This window comes from Mastacembelus armatus, chromosome 7 (genome assembly GCF_900324485.2).
Source record: "Mastacembelus armatus chromosome 7, fMasArm1.2, whole genome shotgun sequence".
Lineage (NCBI taxonomy): Eukaryota > Metazoa > Chordata > Actinopteri > Synbranchiformes > Mastacembelidae > Mastacembelus > Mastacembelus armatus.
In genome coordinates, this window is record NC_046639.1 from 6,795,951 (window position 1) to 6,822,011 (window position 26,061).

A 26,061-nucleotide genomic window follows, 5' to 3' on the forward strand; every position below is an offset into this window, starting at 1 on the left:
TCCTGCATGTTTGGCAGTATACAGTATGTCCATGTTGTAAACATGAAGGCCGGCATTCTTTACGCTCATCAAAAGTAGATTCAGGAGAGATCTCGATGAGTCAGCATAATGATCCTGATGGTACATAGCTGGTTACACATGAACAGGACAAAGACACAAACAAAAAGCAAAGAGAATGGCAACATCTCTGGCATTGACCCAAATATAGTCTATAGTAGTAGAAGCATATATCACAAAAACCAAAGAGACAGAAGGTGTGATCACACATAAACACAAGAATACAAAGAAGAAATGCAGCGAGTAATAGAGGAGACAAGACAACGTGTTTCAAAGTGGTGTCTTTACCCGCTTCTTAGCACATTTTGTCAAGGTGGTACATGATTTACTGAACTTTTAATATTTTCCCTTTTTAAATCCCAGCATTTTTTTTTTAATACACAACTAGCTGTGCACACAATGCTTTAAAACTATCTCTGTGCAGCTGAAACTGCACACAGTTTCAGATGCAGTTATGCAAAAGGTACTGTACATTAACACAGTTGTCAACAGATCAGATTAACTCCCATATTTAAAAAGAAACTATCACAGTCATACACACAAAGATGTACATTAAGAATGAATGTCCTATCATGCAGACCTGTATTGTATATATTGAAACTTTATATTCCATTAATGTGTTTTTGCACCATGTCTGCTAAAGGGCCTACACCTGATCAACATATCCCACATACACAAGCACACAGTTAGCAGTCGCTGTCCCCCATAGAACTTAGTCCAGTGGTCATGTGACTGTGCATCGAAAGGAAATATAAAGAAAAATAAATGTTTTAAGTGTGCTATAGATTTACCTGCACTCACGCTTGCCTTGTCATATGTTGATGATGTGTTTGTCTCTGTGTGAATTGTCATTTTGTCAAACAGTGGTGATGAATTCAGGCAAGTGTAATCAGGTACTGGCAGTATTTCTTCACACTGAAATCTTGTGTGGAATTATTATTCAGTGCATCATTTGGTCACAGTCAGTGGCATTTATGGGACAGTGAATTAATATAATTTTGCATTAAAAATGTGCAGTGTCACATAACACAAAGACTTGCGGGTATAAACAGATGGCAGTTTAACATTTACTTCAGAGAAAACTCAGTAACTGAGTAAAATTAAAGGAACAGTATGAAATTTTGGGAAATATTTTCTTGCCAAGTCCAATAAGAAGACTGATCCCACTCTCATCAGACAGTTAACTATGGAATTGGACCAAGAAAGGGTGTGCAGATATGATAGTGGTATTGATTTTCTCATCTAACTCTGCAAAAAAAAGGGGGGTTTCCTCAAAATGTTGAACTACTCCTTTAATATTATATGCATGATATAGAGCGTATTTATATATTTTCATATATAGTTGCCATGTGTTTTCTGAAAAGCATGACTCTATGCATAGTTCTATGGGAGGGATTCAGGCTTATAACTTGGGTGTTGTTTCAAGTTTCTCTCTTTTTGCTTTAGTATTGGTGAATGTCTAACAATACTGTTTCACTACAGTTTGACAAATGAACCAACAGTCACAAATCATCAGTAGCTGTCATTGATTGTACATGTAGTCAACATTACATTCTACTGCTGAACTGGAAGAAGAGAAACTTGAAGAGTGACCCAGTTTAGCTCATAAATTGCACTCAGCCCAACAACAGAGCACACTCTCATATATATACTGTATATATATATATATATATATATATATATATATATATATATATAGATACATACATATGTTTTACAGTATTACTGAGAACCTATTGTGATATTATATGTATTATTTATACTATCAAAACAAGGCATATACATTACTAATCACAATACTGTGAAATTAGTTACCTCTATGAAATAAACACATCGACAACTCTAAAAGTAGAAAAAGACACACTCACTCTACTAAAATCACAACTGTTCTCAGTGCTCATATATAAAGTAAAATGGATTTTGCCCTCTTGATGACCAAAGACCTCTGAAATAAATGTAAAAAAGAAGCACTGGCCAAAAAAAATGTCAAAACATGTCAGAATTTTTTCTTCATAAATAAACTCTAGCTACTCAGCTGAGCTCTAAAGAGTTAGTGCTTGAGTTTTATGGCTTTAGTTTTATATTATTCATTTATCTTGTATACACATACACATATTGTATAATAAACACAGCAAACAGACACAGCTGTGAAGGGTTTCAGGTCATTTAAATAGAACTGAAAAATAAAGGCTTCCAAATAAAGAGAGAGGGATGAAGGGATTCCAAGTCATTTGTCTAAACTGGAAAGGGATTATTGATTTTTTGGTACCTAGAAATGCATTTCATGATCATACTGGGTCAGTTTGGGCACAAAGTAAAGACTCCTACAATCCACCTACAGATCAGAATTATTCAATGTCATTTGACATTAGTCCCTAATCTGCCATTACAGAATAGTTGTCTTAGTTGAAGACTTGGAGACCCCCTCCCCTACTCCCAAATATTAAAAATAGCAAACATATATATATATTTTTTTTAAAGCAATAGCAATAAAGTTCAGGAATAAATCAAATATTGGCCTTCAGATGGGCTTAACAAATGTATGGCAGATAAATGATATCAAATTAAAATTTTGATCACAAGGAATTAGATAGCAAGCATGCGGTTAGATTTTCATCCTACATGAACTCACACACAACACTGGACAACACACTTGCTTAGGAATTTCAAGCGTGGAAAGGTTCTTATTGGTAATAGTACTCTAATAATTTGTATGACATTCTCTCCAATGACCCTCATGGAAAATAAATACACATTTGTTTCATTTAGAAAATATACAGTGCATCTTTTTTCCCCTTCATTGTGTTATTAAAATGACAAATGACACCCATTTACGTACACGAGATATTTTTGCTTCGTCTCTAAAACATGCTCTTATGTACAGTATTTTGTATAAACATGCAGTATCAACATGTATGAGCTATGTATATAGGCAAAACTACACACCAATGGGTTGCTTGATTGCTTTCATGTTGCCTTTTCTTTAGTGTTGCTTCATCAACAGAAGAAAAAAGATCATGTAGTGAAAAACAAAAATCTGGACATGGCCTAAATCGGTTTTTAAAACACAGGGTTACAATTTCCAACAGAGAGAAAGATACAGGACCCAACATTCATTAAATTCCAAAAAAGTGGTGACTGCATTTGATTTACATTGACTTTGCATTTGTTGCATACAGCCAATGGGTAATTTTTGCTGTTGGTGCACTGATTTGACCTCATAACTAGACCTGCAAACAGGTTTACCAGGGCCCAAGCACCCTGGAGAATATCAGGACGTTAACTGATAATTAAGCTTTCACCAATTTATGATGATGAGTTTGTTATTTCTCGGAGTTCATTTTCAAACAGAATAATAATTTACACATACGTTGAATCAATTACTGCCTGTGAAGGAGCCAAGGAGCAGCATTAGAGTGAAATATGTCTCTTTTCTTATCAGAGATGTCCATTCATATGAGGAGACCTGTTTGGTGTGCCAGATATGCCACAGAAAAATTCAATCTCACAACATTTCATCACAAAAAACTCTATACAGATTAAAGAATAGAATAATACCCAGTAGTGCAATTAAATTCAACAGTTTGGTAAGCTGTGTATAAAATACACATGGATCAATGCCTTCTTCCAGACTTTGTACTTGCAATCAAGTGAGAAACATAATATTCAAAGAATGAAAATACCTACACAAAAAAGCGCAACAAAGCAGCAACAAACAAGCTGCTTACAAAATGCACTTCCTTGCGCTTTATTTTTGAAACCAGCAAATATTGTTAACATAAAAAAAAAATAAAGCTCTGATTTCCGGGGATACTTAAACATAGGATTTGGGTTTAAAGTGCTTGAGGAATAAAGTGTTTGATGTTAAATAAAGTAAAATACAACAGGATAAATAAAATGAAAAGAAAGAAAAAAGAGAAGAAATAAATGAAATAATTAAGAGAACAACACCACTAACTGGAAGGCGTCCCTGGTAGTTGATAATTGCTTATTTTGTTACTTGGAAGGCTTGTCTCCTTTATGACTGTAAGACGGTTATAGGGATTCCTTTGAAGTAAAACCCTTGTGTCAAGTCCATGACTAATGGCAGTAGCATTGAACAAGTGAGATACAGAATCAGAGGTGTTGTGAAGGGAAGTGGTACACTGCACACGGTAATTGACACCTTGTAAATATCATGTCATTGGTGGTTGGTATCAGTCTCTGTTGTACCTGCTCTGGTATTTCTTTGCTTTTTGTTGTTCAGATGACAGATGCAGCCTTTTTGCACATATAAATACACAAATACCTTTTTATTTAATTTTTTTTACTGAAAATTCACCATTCCCTCTCTTTCCCCTGACAAACTATTACATGGATAAAGTAATATTAGTTGTTGACCTTGTGTCACCAAAAAGAAGAAGAAAGAAAAAAAGACTGTCAAGCTTTTGAAGCCAACATTTTTTTTCTCAAGTGAAGTATTTGGATAATAACACCCGTTTAGAAAAAAAGGCATGGAGTTTCAGTTTCCTCTCAGTTTTCCTGAGACGAATGGCAGAAAGTTAACTAATCAAAAAGGCAGTGCGTTTGTGGGTAACTGGATATATATTTCTATCCCTACTTGCTACCCAACTCTAGGAATGTACTTCAAACTAACAGAATCATCTAGTATGATAACTGGCAGGTGTGGAACATGGTGCACAATACACCTAAGGAATGGACCTGCTTGTGTTATTTCTCTATCATATGGCAGTATAAAGCATTTATTAATAAGCACTATTCTAAGCAAACTGTGTCACTAAAGGGAACAGGTGAGAAGTACAATATGAATGAATGTGTTTTATCCCCTCTATCACTAGATTCCTTTATAGCACTCTCTACTGTTTTTCATAGTCTGCTCTGTATTCTTATTTATGGAACCACAACCCGATACAAAAATAGATCTAAAGGAAATCAACAGAGTATCTGTCCATCCTGTAACTTGTCTTCTTTTATCAATGACATGATTTAATATAACATGGTGCTTTTTTTAAACTATTTTCCCATCTTGTTGGATGTTATCTATGGATGTGGGAGAGGGAGGGTATGGAGGGAGCAAATGTGCAGTTGGGGTGTTCTTCTACAATATACACTGATGTGGGACCTGGGGAAATGATGGGAAACGCATGGGTTTGTAGATGGAAGTGGGTACAATGTGTTCCAGTGGGAGTTTACTTTTTGGCCGTCAGGGCTGCAAGAGCAGCATCCACCTCCTCCTCTGGCTGCAGTGGATGCCACTGGGCGATTGGGCGACGGGGATTGGCCAGCATGTCGGACCAGTGTTTAAGCCCGGCCCCTGTGGACTTACTTCCCACCCAGATTTTCCCAATAGCATCGTTTTTGCCAATCTTGTCATAATCCAGCACTGTGATGACAGCTTGGATTTTCTGGGATAAAGGAGAGAAATTATTACAACAAGGTTGATCCTTACTGCTTTCCAAAGTCAGAAAGTCTGCTTTTACTGTAAAACAAAGCCTATAAAATTTGTCTTTGGCATTTTTCCAGCAATAGTCACTCAAAGTATGTTTTGCAACGACCTATACCATAGTTAAACATAGCCCTTCCTATCTATGTTAGTGGCAGTGCCATTGCCATGCAGGGTTCAAATGACATACCCACACACATGGCGTTCACTTGATGCATTATGCAATAGTGTTTTATTTCATCTTACTTATATCAGCCTTACTATTCTCTCCCACAGTCAAACCAGAGGTGTATTAAGTTAGTGCTAATGCCAACCAAACAATTCCTGCTGCTGCTGCTTCACATTAAAAGCAATACACTGTCAAATTACTTTGACTTTTATTTTGAAGAAATGAAAGGAAGCACAGTTTATTTGTGGCTGAGGTTGGCACTTAAATCAAGGTGTGGGGCTTAGAGTTATACATGCAGGTCACAAAATGTCACATTTTGATAGTTGGTGGTTTCTTGGTGATTATGGGTGGAAACTCTGTCCATCCAGGATTGACGATCTGTCCACTTCTCTTTTGTTTAACTTGTATTTTCAAACTTATTCTCTCATTCCTAAAATAGATTATAGATTATATTTACCTACTATCTGAAAATGTCTTAATTACTTCACTGACTGCTTGACAGATCCTTTGCTGATGAGTATTTTTTTGTTTGATGACGAACATATTTTTGAAGAGAGACAGCTAATATGAATATTTTGGTTTAACATAATCTGCTTTTGATTGTATTTTTAAACAATTACTCTTTGTTATATGTTAAGCATCTACATTATGTTTATAATCCTTTGTAAATATCATAATTTGTTTTGTTGAGTTTAAAATGTATATTCTCCTGTATTACTGAATGACTCGATACCTGACCTATATTCATCTTTCTCATGTCTAGTAATTCTTCAAAGATTGCTAATTGATTGCTGATGATGACTTGCTCATATTTCATTTATTGACTAATTATTGCCTAAAAGTGATTTGAATTGGGATATTCAGTAGTTGTTGCAATGTATTTACTTCTGGTTGTTTTTCTGTCTGCCTTTTTAATTGTTATTCCTTAATTGGTTTTTCAGCTCCTAGATAATGTGTCATGCATTCATTTCAACTTTTGCATTAACAATTACACTTTTTGTCTTTCACTGTAATTAGCACTGAGTATTTTTATTCAGATACAATTTAATGCTAGTTTTCACTTCAGAACAATACACCTACATCTGTACAATATGGCACTTCTTCCACCACTGTCACATCTTAAAAGGGTTTTTAAAAATGCCATACATGTCCTTACCTGCATTTGCTCAAGAGGAATCTCAAAGCTGAAGGACTCATTGTAGTAAGGATTCAAAGTGTTCTTCTTCACTGTTGTCTTCTTCTTCTTCAGCCTCTTTCCATTCTGCAACAGGTTAATTTTTACATAGGGATCTGAAAAGACAGAGAGGGTAAAATCGTGAGGATAAAATCATGGATAAACTGATTAAAATGGGTTGCAGTTCTGTAATGCACCAACAGAGGGGGCCAATGTAGGAAATAGGGAGAATGAGAGCTGCTGCATGATGAGTACTGCAGCGTCAGCACGTGAGCAGAGCTGCACAGGCCTAATGGCTGTGCTCACAGGCATAGGCTCCTTTATACACCACAGTCCCACTGCAAGCATCCAGCTTTTACATTTAACAGACCAAAGTGTCTATTTCTGTCAAACTGTGAATAATAAAATAGCTATGAAGTGTAATAATTTGAGGCAATATCTAATGCTCATTTCTGTGTATATGCACTACCTGACAGTCCACCCACGTCCATTTTCTTCAAGTTCTTGGCCTCCAGTATACAGATGGTGAGCTTTCCAGCAGTGGGCACGTAACGCAGAGAGATGCAAATATCACCCAACTTCTCTGGCTGTGAGCAGGGAAGAAGAGAGAAAGCTACACAAGGTATCACACACACACACTATCCCCTTTACATTAATTACATTTTAAATAAACACCTTGAATGTGAATAATCCATGGTATCATGACCATTATAATACCAGCGGGAATTATAACTGCATCTCACTGGTCTTTAAAAAGTTAATAACATCTCAGACTGCATGCAACATAAACTGCAGAGTGAGTATTTCTGCTGAGGAAAGCTCTGAGGAGAGAGCACTTTCATTGATTAAAACTGTTTTTCATATTTTGGTGCTGCGTATTGATAAAAACACCACAATACAGGCTGCACTGACACACAAAAAGCAGTTTAGTTGGTCAGTGAACAAAAAGTGTGTCCTTCACCTCTCTGGACTTCACTGGCAAACAGCCAAAGTTCCTACATTGTGCTCATGGTTATTTTTGTTCTATGCCATCAGACGAGTAAACTTCTCCAGTGGTTATGATGAAAGGAAGCATTTTATAACTACTACTGCCAGCTTGTTGACAGCGTACTTAAATGTATTACAGTACTGTATGTTTATGCCTTTTTACACCTCATATACACAATTAATGGATTCCTACAGCAAAGGTAGTTATTAAAGTGAACACAGTGACTGATAAATTGCCCTGATCAATATTATTAGTTTATTACAGAGATAACAGTGTCAGGGTATGCGGCTTTAACAAGTAACAACACATTTCAGAACAGATATGCCACAGACCTCATCTGAATTTAATCTTAAAAGTTTCTTACAATCCTGGAACACATGTGCTGTGTACATGTATGTCTTTCTGCATGTATATGTACACATATGTTTACATGTACATACACACTGTGTGCATATGTGCAGTATACCTTGAACTTTGTTCTTACTATTTCACCAATTTAATATTTCAGTGTTTCTACCTATTTTATTACCTTTTGCCTGCCTATTCTAGAGCACTTAGTAACTCCTGATTTTAATAAGTGATATATAAACAAACTGTATTATTATAAATAATAAATTCACTTTATTATGTATTTTTCAGCCTTTCAGCCAAAGAGAGCTGGGATAGGCTCCAGCAGATCCCTGTGACCCTAATTAGGACTGAGCGGGTTTAGATAATGAATGAATGAATAAATGAATGAATATATTTTTCAACTTTAGAGTACATACCTTAATGTTGGATCTTTAACAACTAAATTTCAATGATCATTGTGTCCATTTAAATTAAAAATCAAATATTAGACATATTTTTTGTATTCTCAAATATATTTTGAGACTTTGATGATGATAGTAATAATGGAGAAAAAGATCTAGTAAGACATTAATCTCTAAGACGCACATGGATGTAATGCACATAAACACCTGGCTTTTGTAGTAGTAAAAGCAGTAACACGCTTGTTACCTCTTCCTGATCTGCGCTGTCCAGATCTCTCCACTCCTCTATTGGCTTAGCCAGATCCAGGGTGTTCATGGGTATTTTAATCTCTCCAATGACATCGTGTTTGGAGAAGCGATCAAAGTCATAGACGGACATTACCAGAGTCTTCCCTCCCATCTCTTGGAAAGGAATCTGGAAGACAGCAATCAATTATGTTTCAGGATTTCTGGCATATCATTACACCCAATAACAAATGAGGCATTAAAAACAACCAGATCAGAACTACACAGCAATATGGGTTGTGACTTTGGCCTCCAGCTCAAAATCACCAGTTGATAAAATGCTGCTTCAGCAGAACTGGCCTGACTTTGACAAGGCAAAGCTGTGTCAGCAAGCAAGGTGTGGCCCTCTTGTTTAATTTGATTCTCTACCTCATACTCCTTGTCAGACACCTTCAGTATGTCTGCTGCTTTTTATCGCTGATCCACTGGATCACTGACCAGAAATGTTAATGAAAAAGAAATCAGAGACTCAGCAGCCTTTATGCTCTAATATAAATAAAGAAAAAAGAGCAGTTCACCTTCTACGAGACATATTTACCCATCAAAGAGCTTGACACACTGTAACATGTTGTTTTAATAAGTAATAAGTAAAGGGTGACCACAAAGTGTTTCAATTTACCTTGAAGGTAAAAGTCTCATTGAAGACAGGATTGAGTGTTTTCTTGTGAACCTTGGTGTCAAACTTCTTCTTCTTGTCAGGGAGGACATACACCTTCACATAGGGATCAGAGGTGCCACCACTGTCCATGGAGAGAAGATCAGCTGCTTGCAGGATTCCCACTGTCAGCTGGAGTGATAGGAGGGAGGAGATAAGTATCGAAAGATTATCATTAATAAAAATCAGGCTTCTCTGACTCACACTCAACCGGAAAGCTAAATCCTTCACAATATTGCTGATTCTGTTTTTTATTTTTGGACATTCAGCCAATAAATATGTTAAAAAAAGAAGGTGTTTGATCACTGGCATTGAAAGGGTCTTCATTTTGACAAGAAAATGTAAAACTAGACTAGTCAGGTTCTTGCCTTGTTCTCCTGGAAGTCATAATCAATGGAGTACTGCAGCTTCCCAAGCTTTTCTTTCTCTTTCACTTCTTCCTCTTTCTCATCCCCAGTCAGCCCTGGTTCAATGTCATCTTCTTCGTCATCATCATCCTGTGGTTTCTGCAAAGACAGAAGTGGGCAGACAGGAGAACAGGGTGTGAGAGGATGGTTTCGGGGCAGTGGCTGTGCTGAAGACCCAACCCTGGGCATCAGCAGTCGGGTTAGTCACAGAACCTACCTGCCACTTACCCCTGCTCACCCCGGTGTTATTAGTGCAATCTGTTCATCGATGACCACGGTTGCAACCTGACTTGATTTCACTATTTTTGGGTGACACCATTTGCTGTTTTCTTTTTTTTTTTCAATAGCATTACAAATCTGTTAAAATCTTCTCAAATCAGAGGCAGGGGAGTTTCTCCTGTACTACAAAACACTAGAAATGCCATTTTAACAGAAAAAGAATGGACAGAGATAGAGAAAAAAGAAACAACAAAATAAAAATAATCTATATGCAAGAGGTTGACAGAAAAAACAGGAACACCTTCTATTAAAATGCAATCTAATACAATAGCTCTTTAAAATGCTGATTATCAAGCCTAAGGAATTAGGAATGAGTCATCCTAACTGAGTTATATTAATATTATTGTACTTTGAGTTATATTAAGCTTTTAACACAAATGAAAGCTGCACAAAGTAAAACTAAAAGCATCTATTGCAGCACTACAGAACTACATCGAACTATAGTGTGAGATGTTCTTGTTATTTTGTCCACCCCAAATACAGTATATTTCCAGTACAATCTATCACAAGAAGCAGAGTGTCCTTACTGACAGGAACCAAAGGACAGAGCTATGAGATGTAATTTGAGCAAACTGCTGGCGCATTGACTTTTGATGAAAAGCTCTAAAACTTGATAAAACCTCAGGCGAATATCTCTGATAACACATGCTGTGCCAACTGACAGTAAAAGCTGTTTGACAAACAGGCTAGACAATGTTACTATTTGCCTTCAATCTCCTCCTGGCATCCCCAAGTCTCATTAATATGTTTACACTGTATTTTGCTGCTACTATTGTATTAAAATTTTATACTTTATTCAAAATGGGGTCCAGATTTTCCAACTTGATGCTCTCATGTGAATTGTTGTGTCTCTTGATCATATTCTAGAACCAGCTTTATAAATTATTGACAGCTTATGAGATCATCAGGATGTGATCAAGAAAAATCAAGTCCTCTGTTTTCATCCATCTTACTTTTTCAAGTGACTCTTCAGTCTTTTAGCTCTTTAGAGGCAGTCAGGACTAATCAAGTGTGGGCAATTTGCTGTGATATTATTATTAAAGTAAACTTTCAATTCGGACACGGTAGGAATCTGGATAATATCTCAGTGTGGCCTACTTTTCTAGGGCTGTCTTCTTGAAAATACACTGATGTCTTCGTGTGACTGGAGGCTCCAGCTACTCACTGATGAGCTGGAAGAGGAACAGGGTACACAAACAAATAACACACACACACACACACACACACACACGCCATACAGTATTGTACACTCCCCTATGTACATACTGTATACACACGCATATATGTTTGCTTACATGCAGGCTCTCATGCATGCTTAAAAACTCACTCATTCTCTCTCACACACATTCTCGCACAATATATTTATATGTGACATTCTCTATCTTTATTGTGGTAAATGCTTTTCATTCAAGCATGCCAGGCCACACAATGCAGGATCCAAGTTTCTTTCTGATGGCATTTGTAAATGAATTACCTTATAATGTCTGAAGGCAAAGTTATGCTTTGATGTTATTTAAACCTCTGTGACAAATTTCTCTCAGGGCCAAAATTCTCTGTATGTGTCAAGAGAGAAATAGCTACATCTATGGACGGATCATGCTATATTGAGATAATATTAGTTCTCAAACGTCAAATGGGGTTCAAAGATGAAGACATGGTATGTCTGAATGATTGCCCTTTGATTAACTCAATGGGGTAAAATTTATTTTAAAACATTCAGTTAAGTTTGGGTTGACTGAAATCAGGCCTTTGCAGTTGACTGCAAATGCGGGCAAACATTCTGGCTCACCATTTCTCTTCAGTGAGACCCAAGTGCTTCGGAGAGGGGGCATCAATGACTGTCACCTAGTATGTCAGCAGCATGGGTCATCCAGAAAAGTTACTCTCAAGTCAAGTTGTGGCCATTCAATGGTACCTACTGCAAGGGCATAGGCTGGTCTTTGTCAAAAGATACAAACATCTGTTGGGGAACTTGGAGCGTGTTTGCACGGGTACATTCAAGTCTATGTATGTCTACAGAGGGACTGTGCATAATGTTTTGTTTATGTTGCACAGTCTAGGCCTGCCATGGTGGAAACATGCTCAAAGCTCTCAGTTAGGTAACATTTCAGTTACTGTTCGACAAATATCCAGCTTACCCCTTGCACATGCATGTTAGTGATTTCTAGTGAGTTGCTGAGTGCACTCATCATTCAAAGGCTCAACCATATGAGTTCATGTTCATTTCAAACCATAGACACTTAAACAGGTCTTTGTTCTGTTGTTTCTGCCAAAAATTGCAATCTTTGGATAGTCAAGACATAGCATTTGGTGCGGCATATCAGTTCAGTGGATTTTGCGAAGCAGCTTAATTGCTCCCATAGATTCCTCAAGCACCCGCAGCACCTAAGCTTGCAAAAAACTAAGAAAGCCATAGCACTCATTGTCATCATCACTGCAATCCAACCCCTCCAAGCCCAGCCCACCCCCATCATTGCTCCCTCCCTGCCCTCGTCTGTGCTTACTCAGAGCGGCCAGAGAGGGGTGCCGCGTGCTATCAGACCTACCGTAGGCAGAGAAGTCCACCACAGTCAAGATACACGGAGCACACATAAGACACAAAGCAGGAAGGAGGAGAGCAGAGACAAAGGAAGAGATTGAACTCACAGCAGACACCAAAGAAGAGTAATCACAGCAAATGCAGTCAGCTACACTGTAGGGAGTGAGGAAAATGACAGATAGTGAGGCCTCCTTATTAGTACAATTATATCTTATGCAGCAGGGCTGTTGGGTTTTAAAATAACTCCATTTTTAGATAGGTTCCCATTTACTTTGTCATATCATCAATCATGCATGTGAAAAAAAAAATAATTATAGGTCCAAAACAACAGCATTGTGCTAACTACTAATTTTCATAATTATTCTTTAATGACTATAAAAAAGACAATGGTTGGGCTGAAGCGATAAGAATCCTGTCATTTTCCACTCAAATCCCAAAACACAAGTGAAAGAAAGAGCAACAGTCATGACAAATATGTTAAATAAAGAAAGAAAATAAAAGTCAGGGTGGAATGTAATTAACACCTGCAGAGAAAGCACTTGACTGGGTTAGAAAGTCATCATAAAGTTTAACAGTCTGTGCCAATTACATGTAATTAAATACACTGCAAACAGGAAACTTCATTTTTTTATGTTACTTGAATAAAATGTGCAACATAAGGACTACTGGTCCAAAATGCTACTTACTTAGCTGAGTCAAACCTCCTCAGGCATGTTGTCTTTCTTTTCCACTACAAAGCTATTCTGTAAGCCCCACTGCTATTATGTAATAGGCTTATATACAGGTTAAAGTTGGTCGTTGTTTGTCTTGCTTCATATACAATGTAGGTGTAGAGTCCCACGGAACATTTTACGGTGAAACGTACCTCTCCCCCTTTCAGGTTCTTCATTCCCATGTCACCCTTCCCCTTCTTGCCCTTCTTGTTCTTCTTCTTCTTGCAACAACATTTCTTGATGATGCAGAAGCAGCATGTTAGAATGAGCAAAGCAGCGACCACAGCAATGGCAATGACTGCCCAGGATGGCACTGAGGAAAATGTACAGAAAAATATATAAATGATACAGCAATACTCAAAAAAGAAGAAGCAAATACTTTGACATTTGGCTAATCAATCATGTCATCTACGTCATGTCATGTCCCGGTCCAAGAATATTTGGTAAGAAGTGCTAGGTTAGCCATTAGATTGGGCGAAAATTAGATTTCTCTGGCATGAGGAAGGGCAGCCAGTGATCAATACTAAATAAAGAGATTATGAGGCTGCTGATGCCTCCAGCAAAAGAGAAAATCTAATTCCAAAATCATTGCTTAAAGTCACATCAATATAAGTTGGTTGACCAGAAGAGGTTTGGGTTTTATCTGGCACTCACAAGGGATTTTGTCGATTTCATTCAGGAACTTGTTTTTGATCTCATCAAAGGCGTCGTTCTTGTTGACGGGTTCGGTGGCGTTGTCAACAGAAACTAGCGCCACAGGGGCTGGAGTCACAGTCAAGGCACTGGCCCCTGTTGGCTTAGCAGCGACCATGGGCGTTGTCTGATGTTTGAACAAGTTCCACTTCGCCATTTAGGCTGCACCCACAGTCCCTGGGAAACAGAATGAAAATATTGTCAGTAAAAGATGCCAGCACTCTGATGAATGTGTGAATGTTCAGTCATCAGGGACCTGTTTTCCACCTGCACATTTATATTATAAATATGTGTGTACCACCACACTGTCAAAATTTGCATGCAGATATCGACAGTTACTCGTTAAAGGGTAACACTTTTAGAGGCTTCTGAAAAAGAAAATGACACATAGGACAAAATAATTCATAAACAAATGTAACACTCAAAAGCGGCTGTAGCTCAGGTTGCAGAGGGTGTCAAACATCAAAAAATATTGCTGAAATATAAACTTCAAAGTTCTGCAGATGAATGAGTGCTTCAAAATTCAGTTTGCTCTGTAGTTCACTGCAGTAGTGAGGTGCACAGTCCCAGAAACTAGCACTCTAGTGTTGAACTGTGGACAAAGAGAATCACATAGTTCATTAAACCAGACTTTTACCATCTACGAGGCTTCTATTACACACAAAGACTGGATTTTACGTTGCTTGGAAAAAACATGACAAGGTATATTAATGTGGATAAGTAAAGATGGACAGATGCGAAGATGCCATAAAGACTGAAATTCATGTGTAAATTGATGCATTGAACAGAGTGCCCACATTATGTTTAACAGTTTAACTGGCTAAATCAGAAACATATCAAATACATGAAGTACACAACAACTTCGAGAAAGTTGTTAAAACGTTCAATAAAGCTTTTTTTTGTTGCAAAAGAATTTCTTTCCACAGTAGTTTTCTAACATATTTTAAAAACGGTTGTGATGTCGGTAGACAACGATTTTGGATCGGTCCCTGACAATATTTATGAGAAATAACCGTCAATCCTCAACTGATCACACCTTTGTTTTGTCTAGATGCTGCTCTGTACCTGGGCCAACAGTGCCTGACTAGGAAAAGTGTTTAACTGAAGAAAGAAACAAAATGAACAACTACAAAGCCATTCTCCAGTGGTGTTTCCACAGGCCAAACAAACGTTCAATCAGGCTCTTATCGGTCCCAGAAATCACAGTGTGACAAGTGCCGCTGAAAGCAGCCTGCCAACAGAGTGATGAGTGATCGGGTGAGACCTCAGATTCAGAAAGCAGAGAAAGATGACAAGCACAACAAGAGCGGCCTTCTGCTGTTGATTTTAAAGTCATGGTGATATGGGTAAAAATAGAGGAATTTCCCATCTCTAAAGTGCCAAGTCTCCAAGTTGGTGCCAGAGATTCTGTCTCTATTTATTGCCACACTTCAACTGTTCAAATTGAGCCTAGCACCAGGAAGGATAGGCTTATATTATTCAGGGGCCATGACTGGTTTATCTTAAAATATATGCGTCTGATACAATTGCTATGGGCTGATGTAACATGGAGAACATCTTTGGATAATATACTGAGATGGGAACTGAAATATAAAATACTTAAAATAAGTTTCACCATTTTATCATTTTCACACACTTGAAAATGAATTTGTTGCTTAAAAAAATACCAATCACAGGCGTTACTGTCTCTCCATTATACATTAATATGGATAGTGTGTTTCTACGGTTTATGTGAATTTCATCCTGTTTGTCCCTCTCATCAGGCCACGCCAGACCAATTAAATCAGCATTCATGGGTATGTGCTCAAGCATTTTATCTCTTCTGCTCTCAAGATGACAGTGAGGACGAGCAGAGAGGACACAGACTTTAGTCCTGCTTCATAGTCACCTCTTATTTCTCACCCCAGACAAATAAGCAATAAACCACTTTTTCTTCGACATATTCAATGTCATGTTTTGCCTTTGGCCATGTCTTTTAACAAGATTAGGCTTTCTGAGAAATTAGCTGCTAACTGAGACTGTGATTTCTAGTACATTAAATTTAACCTGTGGAATAACAAGCTGGTCACAATAGCTCAGTCTGGGAACCTCTATATAATCACAGTAAAACATCAGGCTGTTTTAACAATTCAAATATATCAAGACCTAACTACAACCCAGTAGCAGCTTATCTACTTGAGCTAAATTCCGTGATGAACATGTTAAACTGCTCACAATTACTTTGCTAAACAGCAGTAAACACAAGGTACAATTGAGACTGATGTTAATGGCATTAGTTCCGCATGCATTTGATTGTGTTGGCTCCATTTCATTTTTGACTTGATCATGACATTAAAGTAAATGTTAACAGTCTATTACAGGTCATCCTCAATGACACATGAAAGTCTGCAACAAAATTCATGCCAATTCATCTAATAGTTGGAAAGTCATCATTGTGACCCTTGTGTTATGGAGGGTTTGATGAAAACGTCAGGGGATCAACAAAGTCATTATGATTCATCGCTGGGCACCTTGAAAGTCCATACAAAATTGAACACAAAATCAAACAGCTGCTGAGATATTTCAGTTCGAAGCAAAGCATTGATTAATCCACCAACATTGCATTTCCTATATTCATCCCATCAGTGTGTCAAAAAGTCAGTGGGACCTAAACAATGCACACAGAAATATACCTAATTGTTAGATGAAACAGTTTCCACACTTGTAAAAAGTATTAAGTTATTTTTGGTCTAAAAGTAAGAAAAGGGGGAATCAGTCTGTGAGGTGGTTCAACAGCTTAAATCCTAGAAAGGAAGTAACAGAACATGTCTTACTCCTTGCTTGTTACCGCAACTGAGGTCCACTGCTTTTAGCCTCCATCTGCTCCAGGGGAACTACACAGTGGCTAACTGATCAGACTGTGGTCGTACTGGGCATCTAAATGTCTGAACCAGGGCATTCATGCTTTGGAAAAGCTTCCATGGATGAATAAAAGTTAAAAACAGAGCGCTTTGCATTTTATATAATATTTGAGATTGAAATAAGTGGAAGTTTCTAGCGCTATCTCCCAGTCTGCTTCTTATTTCATTACCATTTTAACAAAATGGCTCAGCTCCATAGCTCACAGCAGCACAGCTATAGGCATGATCTGCCCCTTATCACTAAACACACTGCTCTGATTTGGATGGGGATCAAGCACTTTTATCTTTGGTGCAAAACCAAACTGGATACAGGATCCCCACATACTAGCTGTTTTATTCAAACTCATTGTGGTACGTAAAGGTTAAATGTGTCCTTTAAACTCTTTGAGCTGAAACGCATGAGGGTCAAGGAAGGCTGCTTGAGTATAGAGATTCAGTCTCACTGGACAAAGCTTAACTATGGGACAGCTTGAAATAAGACTAAGAACTTTGTTTTCAGGCAGAAGTCTAATTTCTTCTTACCTATACCTTCTTCTTTATGTGATTCAAATCAACAAAAGATGATGATTTTTTGCCTCAGTCTCTGTATATTTCCAAAGCATATTTTGGGGGTATTTTTTGTGACTTTATTAGACAGTGGAAAGATGACAGAAATTGAGAGAAAGTGAGGTGCAACAAGGGCCCCATCTGGACTATTGTGGCTTGTGGTCAACATCACATGGTGTTCCTCCCTTTCAAAGGGCTGGACTGCATAGATTTTATGGAACGATAAGAATGTTGGCAATAAATATGATTAGTAGAAGAAATCCATAAAAATACACTAATGGATTATCACATCATATCATGTCTCCATCATCATTAGAAAAAAAAGAGGCACTTAAGAACAATCAAAAATGCCTTCAGGGTTACACAACTGTCAGGATAATACTGTACATCTCCTCGCTCTGACATACAAATACCTAACTGTAAAATGCTTCCTTATCTGACATCACCCATATGATGACCCACTGACCATACAGTGGTTGAACATTCTCCCCAATGATGAGAAACCCCACCCTGCAGCTGAACAGCTTTATGTGTGGGGGATTTATTAAAGGCTTATTAGCACCCAGGTTAGCATCCAAGAGTAAACAACCTTAGGATGGTGAGCTAAAGCAGCAGTTTCATCATCTAACAAGTACCCTGAACAGCAACAATTAATTAACAATCTACAACAAGACAGTCAAATCTTTTGTTTTCCCCTGGCCCAGACAACTTTCCTCTCCACCAGTTCACACAACTACCAGTTGAATTTGGTGTGTCTATGTAGATTCATGAACACATGATTGAATCTCAACTTAAACTTTGATCCGTATTTGAAACCTAATGCAGCACATAGTTTAAAAACATCTTAGCACACACTTTAACAATGGGCTCTCTATGTAAAGAGAAAACTGGTTACAGGGCCATGTGCCTGAAGCTTGAGGCAACAGTCAGAAGCACCGGGGCGGTAAATTAAGTATTGAATATTAGGCACAGTAAAAAGGTTGTTGTATTCAAAGACAAAAAAAAAGAGCAATTGCTGCTTGGTTGTCACATGCCACCAGATGACCTGGGTCCTCAAAGATAAAGCAATCTGAATTATGTGACCCTAATAAAATCATTCAGCCTCCACCAAAAACCCTGCCATCTGTGACATTACAGGTTCTGTGTGTGCGTGTGTGTTGTGTGTGTGTGGGGGGGAGGTATTGCCCCCAGCTGAATTAGCTGTTTGCATCTTGTGTAGCTTCATTTCCTCTAAGTGTCACTAATGTGATTGCTACAGTGTAGTGAATGGGATTATTTTGAAATGTACAAGAAGTACTGGAAAGACTCTTAATTTGGTAATTCCAGAATTAGGACAATGCAGCCCTTGTGGAAAGCGGTGTTTCTTTCACAAAAGGGAAGATCTCTTTCTGAGAAGTTGCATGTTCATGCTCTGATTTTTGTTTATACTTCTCATGCTGAGTGACTCTTTCATCTGAATCCCTCTGAGCTATTTTAGGTATGAGTCAAGTTGCATAAAATATCATTTAAAGTGTAACTGTTCAAGGCATCAGACGCATCTTAAATTTATGATAAATACACTTGAAGAAACAGAAAGAGAATATTGGCTCCACTGCCGCTGAGTCACAGATGACCTCTGATCTCTCTGGACTCGATTTCAGATGAAAATGTGCTCTGGAACATTTAGAGAACAAGGGGCACAGTATTTTATTAGATCCATCAGATAGAGCATTACTGTAGACGGAAATCTGGGCTAAGATGGTGGAGTTGTTTCAATTAGAGTTAATGTGAAGATTTGTTCCTGAACTCTTGCTACTCTATGGTAATTCACCCCTGCTGAAATGGACTTGGGGCTCCCACAGTCATAATGGTCTCATTTTGGCAAAGTTTTAATAGGATTACAGGGAGGATACTGATGGCTGCCTTGCTTGTTATTTACCACTGAAGGATGTGATTCTGTGTGGAGCTTGGCCTGGGCCGAAACCAAGTGCATATTCAGCTGGATAACCTGAATAATTCATTATTATGTCCAAATTTATATTCCTGCTATTATTCAATAAATGAGCTCATTACTGGTAATACTTTTGCCAAATGTTCTGAATTCTTTCATATAATGTAAATCAAAATATTCCACTGACTGCACAGCATTCACATTTTAATCTTTATTGTTGCCTCTGGTTACAGGCAAGTCTGCCTTTTATTGCTGCTTTGAGCCAAGCTGCATAAAATATTCTGTATTTATCGTGCATTCATCATGTAAACATAAAGTGTACAGTCCTGCAGGTGAACAGATTTCAGCCACCATGCACAGTCGGATAAGTGCTAAGTGCTAAGGCAGCCTATAGCACAGTTTCAAAACACTCCCTCCGTTGCCATTTCTTGGAAAAAATCCAATAAACTGACAAAAGCTCTGGCAAATCCAAAAATATAGCAAACAGTGCAAAACATGTGCCAGAGCCAGATTCTGAACCTCCTGCCACAACACATCGATGGCAGTGTGGTTGAGCATCTGTTACTTGGCACATTTTATCTCAATGGTGATTAAAACATCTGAACTAACAAGGCACTGACTTCAAAGTTTAAAACCCCCTGACAAAATCTCTCTTTTGAGGTGTGTATTTTCCCTTATTTGGGTAATTGTGTCACCTACATTGTAATACGAGAAGAATTAGCCTCCAATTAATGGTGGCTTTAGACCAGGCTTACAATTTATAAGTTTAGTTTCTTTAAGGTTAGTTTGCATTATTTCTTCCTAAGGTGATCTAATAAAATGCTGTATGTTGGTTTACAGCAACACTGTGATAATATGCTTTAGTCAGCACCAACAATGAATGACATTTACATGTTAACGTAGCCACTGATCTACAGAGGAATCAGTTTAGGAACACCAGTGCAGCACAAATGCTCTGAATACAAACAAAAAATACAAGCTTCGACTACAAATGACTGTGACCATCAATCAAAGACAACAACATAGCAATTACACCTTTATGACAACAAAATGCATCGAAGTGCATCAGGAAATCCTGCTGTTGTCACCACTGATCTGAGGGCAGCGATGGAGATAAGGATGTCAAAAAGGTGCCTTACACATAATCTCTCTACAGAGAATTAGGGGAAAACCTCTCCCTCATGTATTTCATTGTGTGTTAACCCAATGGGCAGCCCGCAGAGGCAAACCCACATGTGTAGATAAAACAATGCTTATTTCTCACCTGCAGCTGAATGTGACTCAGCTATTATCAGGAGGGATCCTTGAAAAGGAGGTGAGAGGCGCTGGGGTGTGAATGCTGAGTGAGGAGCTGCAGGGATCATTTACAGCCAACTGCCATACGTCCTCCCTCACCCCCTCAGCACAACCCCTTTCCCTGTCCCCTGATAGGTCGATTAATCATTCTGTCACAGAGATAGTGACCCAATCTGCATGTAAGGCTGCGTGGAGAAAATGTGAACGAGGAGAGGGCTTCTGCAGCACTGCAGATAGTCCATGGACGTTCTTGTTTTAAAAGGGAAATATGTAGAAAGTGAGTATGATGGTATACATAGTATGACTGTGTTTTAAATTAATGCAAGGATGTGAAATAGTTGTTGATTTCAGCTTCTAATACATGAAGATTTTCTTTTTCTCTCATACATGATGGTTAAAAAAGGATGTATTGGACTATGTTTTGGACTGTTAAATTTATCAGTATTTGTAGCCCTACAAAGACTAAAAACTGGGAAAACAGCTAACTCTGACTGACAGCACCTCTAAAGCTCACTAGTTGACATGCTTCATCTCATTTGTATAATCCAGTGTAAGGGTAAAAATGGCAATTTGAGGTTTTACAGTGGCCTGACAACTGCTCAGAACCAAAAAATAATCTGGCACATATTGTAGGACCAAATTAAATGTAAATTATTGCTTTGAAACTTCAGTTCACATAATGTGAGCTTGAGGTTTATAGTTGCTGTTAGACAGGCAGAGTGAATCCACAGTAGCTCTTTGGCTGCAGGTTGTAGCTTCGTTCATGTACAGACCTGAGTGATGCTAGTCTTCTCATCTAAATCACTGCATCAAGCGTATTTTTCAAAATGGCGAATTTTTCCTTTAAACTACTGCCCATATATGTAACTTTCTATGCAGAAAATCTCAGCATAAATTCAAAGCTTTGCTGTAAGACAGTAGGCGTTACACAATACATCTCCAGTATGATGAAACAGGCTGAAAGTCATTTCACTCATTCCCCAGAGGAAAGTGCTGCCCTATTCTGTGTTATGTTCTCTCTAACCATCACAAATATTTTCCTTCAAGATCAGGCCAACAAGAAAATGCTGCTCTAAATCTGACAAGCAAAACTGGCATGATTTGGCTCCCCCTAAACATTAGAGTGGTGAAAAAGCCCCATCAGATCAGCAGGTGACAGGATCTGACCATTCAGCACTGATGCTCTCTGCAATCGAAGCCTCAGCTATCAGCTGGAGTGAGAAGCTGACAGCAGCTGAGCAATCACAATGACACTTGTGCAGAAACACACTCATTCCCAGGGTACAACATGGGTTGGGTTTTGTCACTTTAAAAATATGAGCAGAGATAAAACATTTCAACCCAATAAAGCAGCAGGAAGTAGGAAGACAGGGGTGATGTTGGTGCAAGAGGGCACACCCACTCAAGCAACACAATCTGGGAGCCTGCACAGTTAGAATAAGCCTCTTTTCTTCCTCGTCTTCTTTCAGCAGTTCCAGCATTCGGGCACCAGCTGCCTTCTTGGAGGGAGCCAACAGAAAAATGAAATAAGATTGGTGAACTTCAAAGCATCCTCTCATTTTTCTGGTTATGTATGAGAGACTCTCAGAGCATTTCTCAGTGTGAGAGCCACTGGGAGCAGCAGCCTGAGGTATAGACTTAATGAGCCTGCCTGAATGTTTTAGAGCCTGACAAGACAGAACCTTCAGAGCAATCTCAGTAACAAATTGTCTCTTGGACTTTGGACATACACACACACACACATATATATATATATATATATATATATATATATATATATAGGTTTGTGGTCAGTGTGACCACAGAGGGTCACACTGGGCTAAAATACTTTGGGTCTCAATGACACTTCACAAATAATACCAAAACAATTAATAGTTGGGTATGTTAGTATGAATCGGAATTCAGTTTGATTAAATGAAAACTCTGTTGTGCTCGTGATGATCCTGATGGAGAAATGCAAGAGTAAGCACAAGGCAGTAGGAAGTACAAGCAACCTAATATATGTTTCGTCCTTGGTACTGTCACCTCAGAGCTGCCTGTGCTATACATCCCATGAGAGACAGCAGAAAAAGAGCATCCTGCAGCACTTTATAAAATCCCCACCCCTTTACTCATCCATACTCCTCAGCACAACTGTCACAACTGCCTCTTTTTATGTTTGACTTGCTTGGTCTCAAAAGGTATATAGCACTGTGGCCTGTGTCTGTTTTTGTTAAACTGTGGATACAGTACAATTTACCCTTAGGTATTAAAGTGTAGTGTACTGTCTTTGGCTCCACTTTGGCTCCACTTGTTTGCCAGTGTTCAGAGAGGTTGCAAGAAATGCTGGTGTAGCTAGAGGTGTAAGTAGAGCATCTGTCAGCATGTGTCAGCAGGGCAAGCTCCTGGACACTCTCCAGGAAAGAAGAACTACACCCACCAGGCAAGCTAAATGAGGCATGATCAATGAGAATAATCTAGACACAGACCTATACCCCCTTTTTTTTAAAAATTCACATAGTGAAATCACTGATGTGAAATCATAACAGATTGCACACAAACTGCATAGAGACATAGACAGATCCTGGGGCAGATCAGGACCCAGAGGATGCTCAGTATTTCTAATCATAATGCTAATGAATTAGCTTTGAGTAAAGTTTAGACCACAGGCACTAAGAAGCAACATTCACAAGCACCTTCAGTAGGTTATGGTAAAACCAACAAAAAAGTCAGATTCTGCCTCTAAGAATCTTCAACTAAAGAAACAAGCACCACCATTAAATGCCCATAGCTGTACTTTAAATTCCTTAAAGGAAGTGATCAAGCAAGGTTGAGAAGAGAGTTGAAAGACACCCTTACCAACACTACTGTAATGCCGTAATCCTGTTCTCCACAACAGGCTAACCCATTCACCAAAGAGGCACTTAGGGTTAATGTTACAATGCCTTAATAACGTCCCTCGACTGCTCTCCCATCAGCACCAGAAACTGCAGTCCTCTTCGCACTGTTTCCACTGCAGTACTACTCGTTCTCTCTCACACACACACATACAAACACACACACGCTCACTCATTCTCTCTGTGACTACCCCCACCTCTGTTTCTCTCTATCCCCTCCTCCTCTCCCTCTCTCCACTCTTTCTATGTCTTTCACTGAAAGGATCCCCCTCCCCTCCTTTCACTCTTGCTTCCCCTCGCTTTCTCTCCATCTTCCAACTCGCTCTCCACTCCAGTACTCTCTGCTCGACCGGCTGATTTGTGATGCTGCTCACAAGGTGCTGTATGCAGCAATCTGTGCCCCATGCAACGCGTAAGAGCAATCCAAAAACAACCATATGCTCTACTGGCCGACCAGCACCCACACCCTTGTTCAAGCAGCACTGCTGTTTGGGGGAGTCCGGATATATTCCTGAACCAACAAGGATGCAATTGCATAAAAAAGGAGTGACTGTAAACAAATAAAAGGGGAAAAAGGACATATAGTTGATGACACCTCTAGATGATAAGAGAAAGACAAGAAGAAGCATGTAATTTGCTGTGTGCTTTCTGCAGGAGTAATCTGCTGCTAAGACTGTCGCTCTTGCTATCGCATTCCATTTATCTGAATTATGTCTTTGGACATGCACCACTCCCACTGTCATCAAGGAAGATTTTAATCCAGTGACAAAATGGTGCAAATATTTGCAGGGTATATGTCACTGTATGGTGAATATGAGCTAGATTTTCCCTATTTTACACTGCTTTGTATAAGCTCCTGAGGTTTAATGAGGGTAAAATCACAAATAAAAAAAAAAAAGTTCTTAATATAAACACTGATATTGCTAAGTCATCAGCAATGTCACCCAGGTGCCTTAGCTCACACTGCTTTTTTCCCTGACAGTAGGCATATTAATGTGTAAATGTGCTAGTTTATTGACATGACGTGATGCAATCTTCCACTTAACACCAACGCTGAATCAGACAGTCTGGAGCCCTTTGGGTGTCATCATGAATTAACATCGTCCCCTACGGAAATCACTCTCCTTACTGGCCAGCAATGAGCACTGGAACCAGAAATCAAAATAGTCTCAATCAGTAAAAAGTGGAGGTAGAGAAAGAGAGAGAAATTACTTTTGTAACTTCAAAACATACAACTGGAGAGAGAGAAATGCAATTTATTCCCAGTGTCTGCCAATACCACTTCTCAGCTCGGCCCAAGCAATAATGTATGGTTAATAGTGTGTGTGTGTATAATAATCAGGTAATTAGAGGTGGTGATAAAGCTGTCCCAATAATTCTCACATAGAGAAAAATGACACAAGGACAGTTCAGTTCTGTACATCAGCATTGTCTTTATACTTCAGCCTTACTATTACTATGTAGCGATGTGTATAAAGTAACGAAAAAGAGCTCTCTGGTGTTTTTCGGATTTATTACTGGAAGTGAATCCCATAAAACTGACAATATGTTAGGCAGTTTTTTTCTGACATCCGTACTACTAATGTGACTCCCAGGCACAAGTCTGTTTGTTTCTGAAGATCGTTAAAAACTGATCACAAACACATAATTTCATTTCTCAAAAGATTTGGGAAATTTCGATATATATTCACTGTGATCTTTAACACATTCTTCAAACAGGTGCAAACAATACATTTCTTAGGGACCATTTTCAACCATGGTTTGATACAGTTTATAATTAATAGAGTTCGTAATAAATGTCAGGAATAAGCTAAACCAGGCTCAGGTTACACAGACAAAGTTTTTACACAGAGGTTGTGGCAAACGGCCATTGTGTTCACCCTTCTTTGAGGCAGCTGTTTTGATTTACACTAATCTGAAGAAGGCCAGCAAACTGACACCCATGTGTTCATTTCACAGAACTGGGATCTTGTGATGCTTACTGTGACATCTGATGCGACATGCGTTGAAAAGACAATGTCAACCAGTAACACTGTACATTTTCGTCTACCCCAATCCTCCATTCCTCATTGTTCTGTTTATACAGGGCATGTGGTGAACCTGACTCGACAAAAATACTACCCCTCGCAGCATGACAGAGGGTCAGCAATTAGTATGTTAGTACTGTACCTTCCATACAGAACGGTGAGGTGGAAAAATGGCACAAAACTCCTATTTTCAATTGACAGTGTAAATGGGGGGTCATTTTTCTGAACAGGACTAATCCCTTGTTGGTTTTGGTCTTTTCATTCAATTTGCTGACAATTTTATGCAGAATATCACTTTTAGATTAGAAAGACAGAACCAAACCCAGAAGGTG

At 38.6% G+C, this 26,061-nt stretch overlaps 1 protein-coding gene across 4 annotated transcripts in view; it reads right to left on the reverse strand.

Annotated features, from left to right (window-relative positions):
• Positions 1 to 428: 428 nt before the first annotated feature.
• LOC113145471 (synaptotagmin-2-like) overlaps positions 429 to 26,061 on the reverse strand; it is a 57,574-nt gene continuing 31,941 nt past the window's right edge. For 2 of the 4 annotated variants that reach the window (XM_026332225.1, XM_026332224.1), the window contains 8 exons: positions 14,116 to 14,331; positions 13,614 to 13,774; positions 9,892 to 10,029; positions 9,488 to 9,655; positions 8,831 to 8,998; positions 7,313 to 7,430; positions 6,826 to 6,959; positions 429 to 5,462 (listed from right to left, as the gene is read on the reverse strand). In XM_026332225.1, coding sequence (XP_026188010.1) covers positions 5,247 to 5,462; positions 6,826 to 6,959; positions 7,313 to 7,430; positions 8,831 to 8,998; positions 9,488 to 9,655; positions 9,892 to 10,029; positions 13,614 to 13,774; positions 14,116 to 14,311 — 1,299 coding nt within the window. In that variant the 5' untranslated portion in view covers positions 14,312 to 14,331 and the 3' untranslated portion in view covers positions 429 to 5,246. Of the gene's footprint in view, positions 5,463 to 6,825; positions 6,960 to 7,312; positions 7,431 to 8,830; positions 8,999 to 9,487; positions 9,656 to 9,891; positions 10,030 to 13,613; positions 13,775 to 14,115; positions 14,332 to 23,664; positions 23,814 to 26,061 lie in introns of those variants that run through there. The other 2 variants (XM_026332226.1, XM_026332227.1) reach the window with 2 other exon arrangements.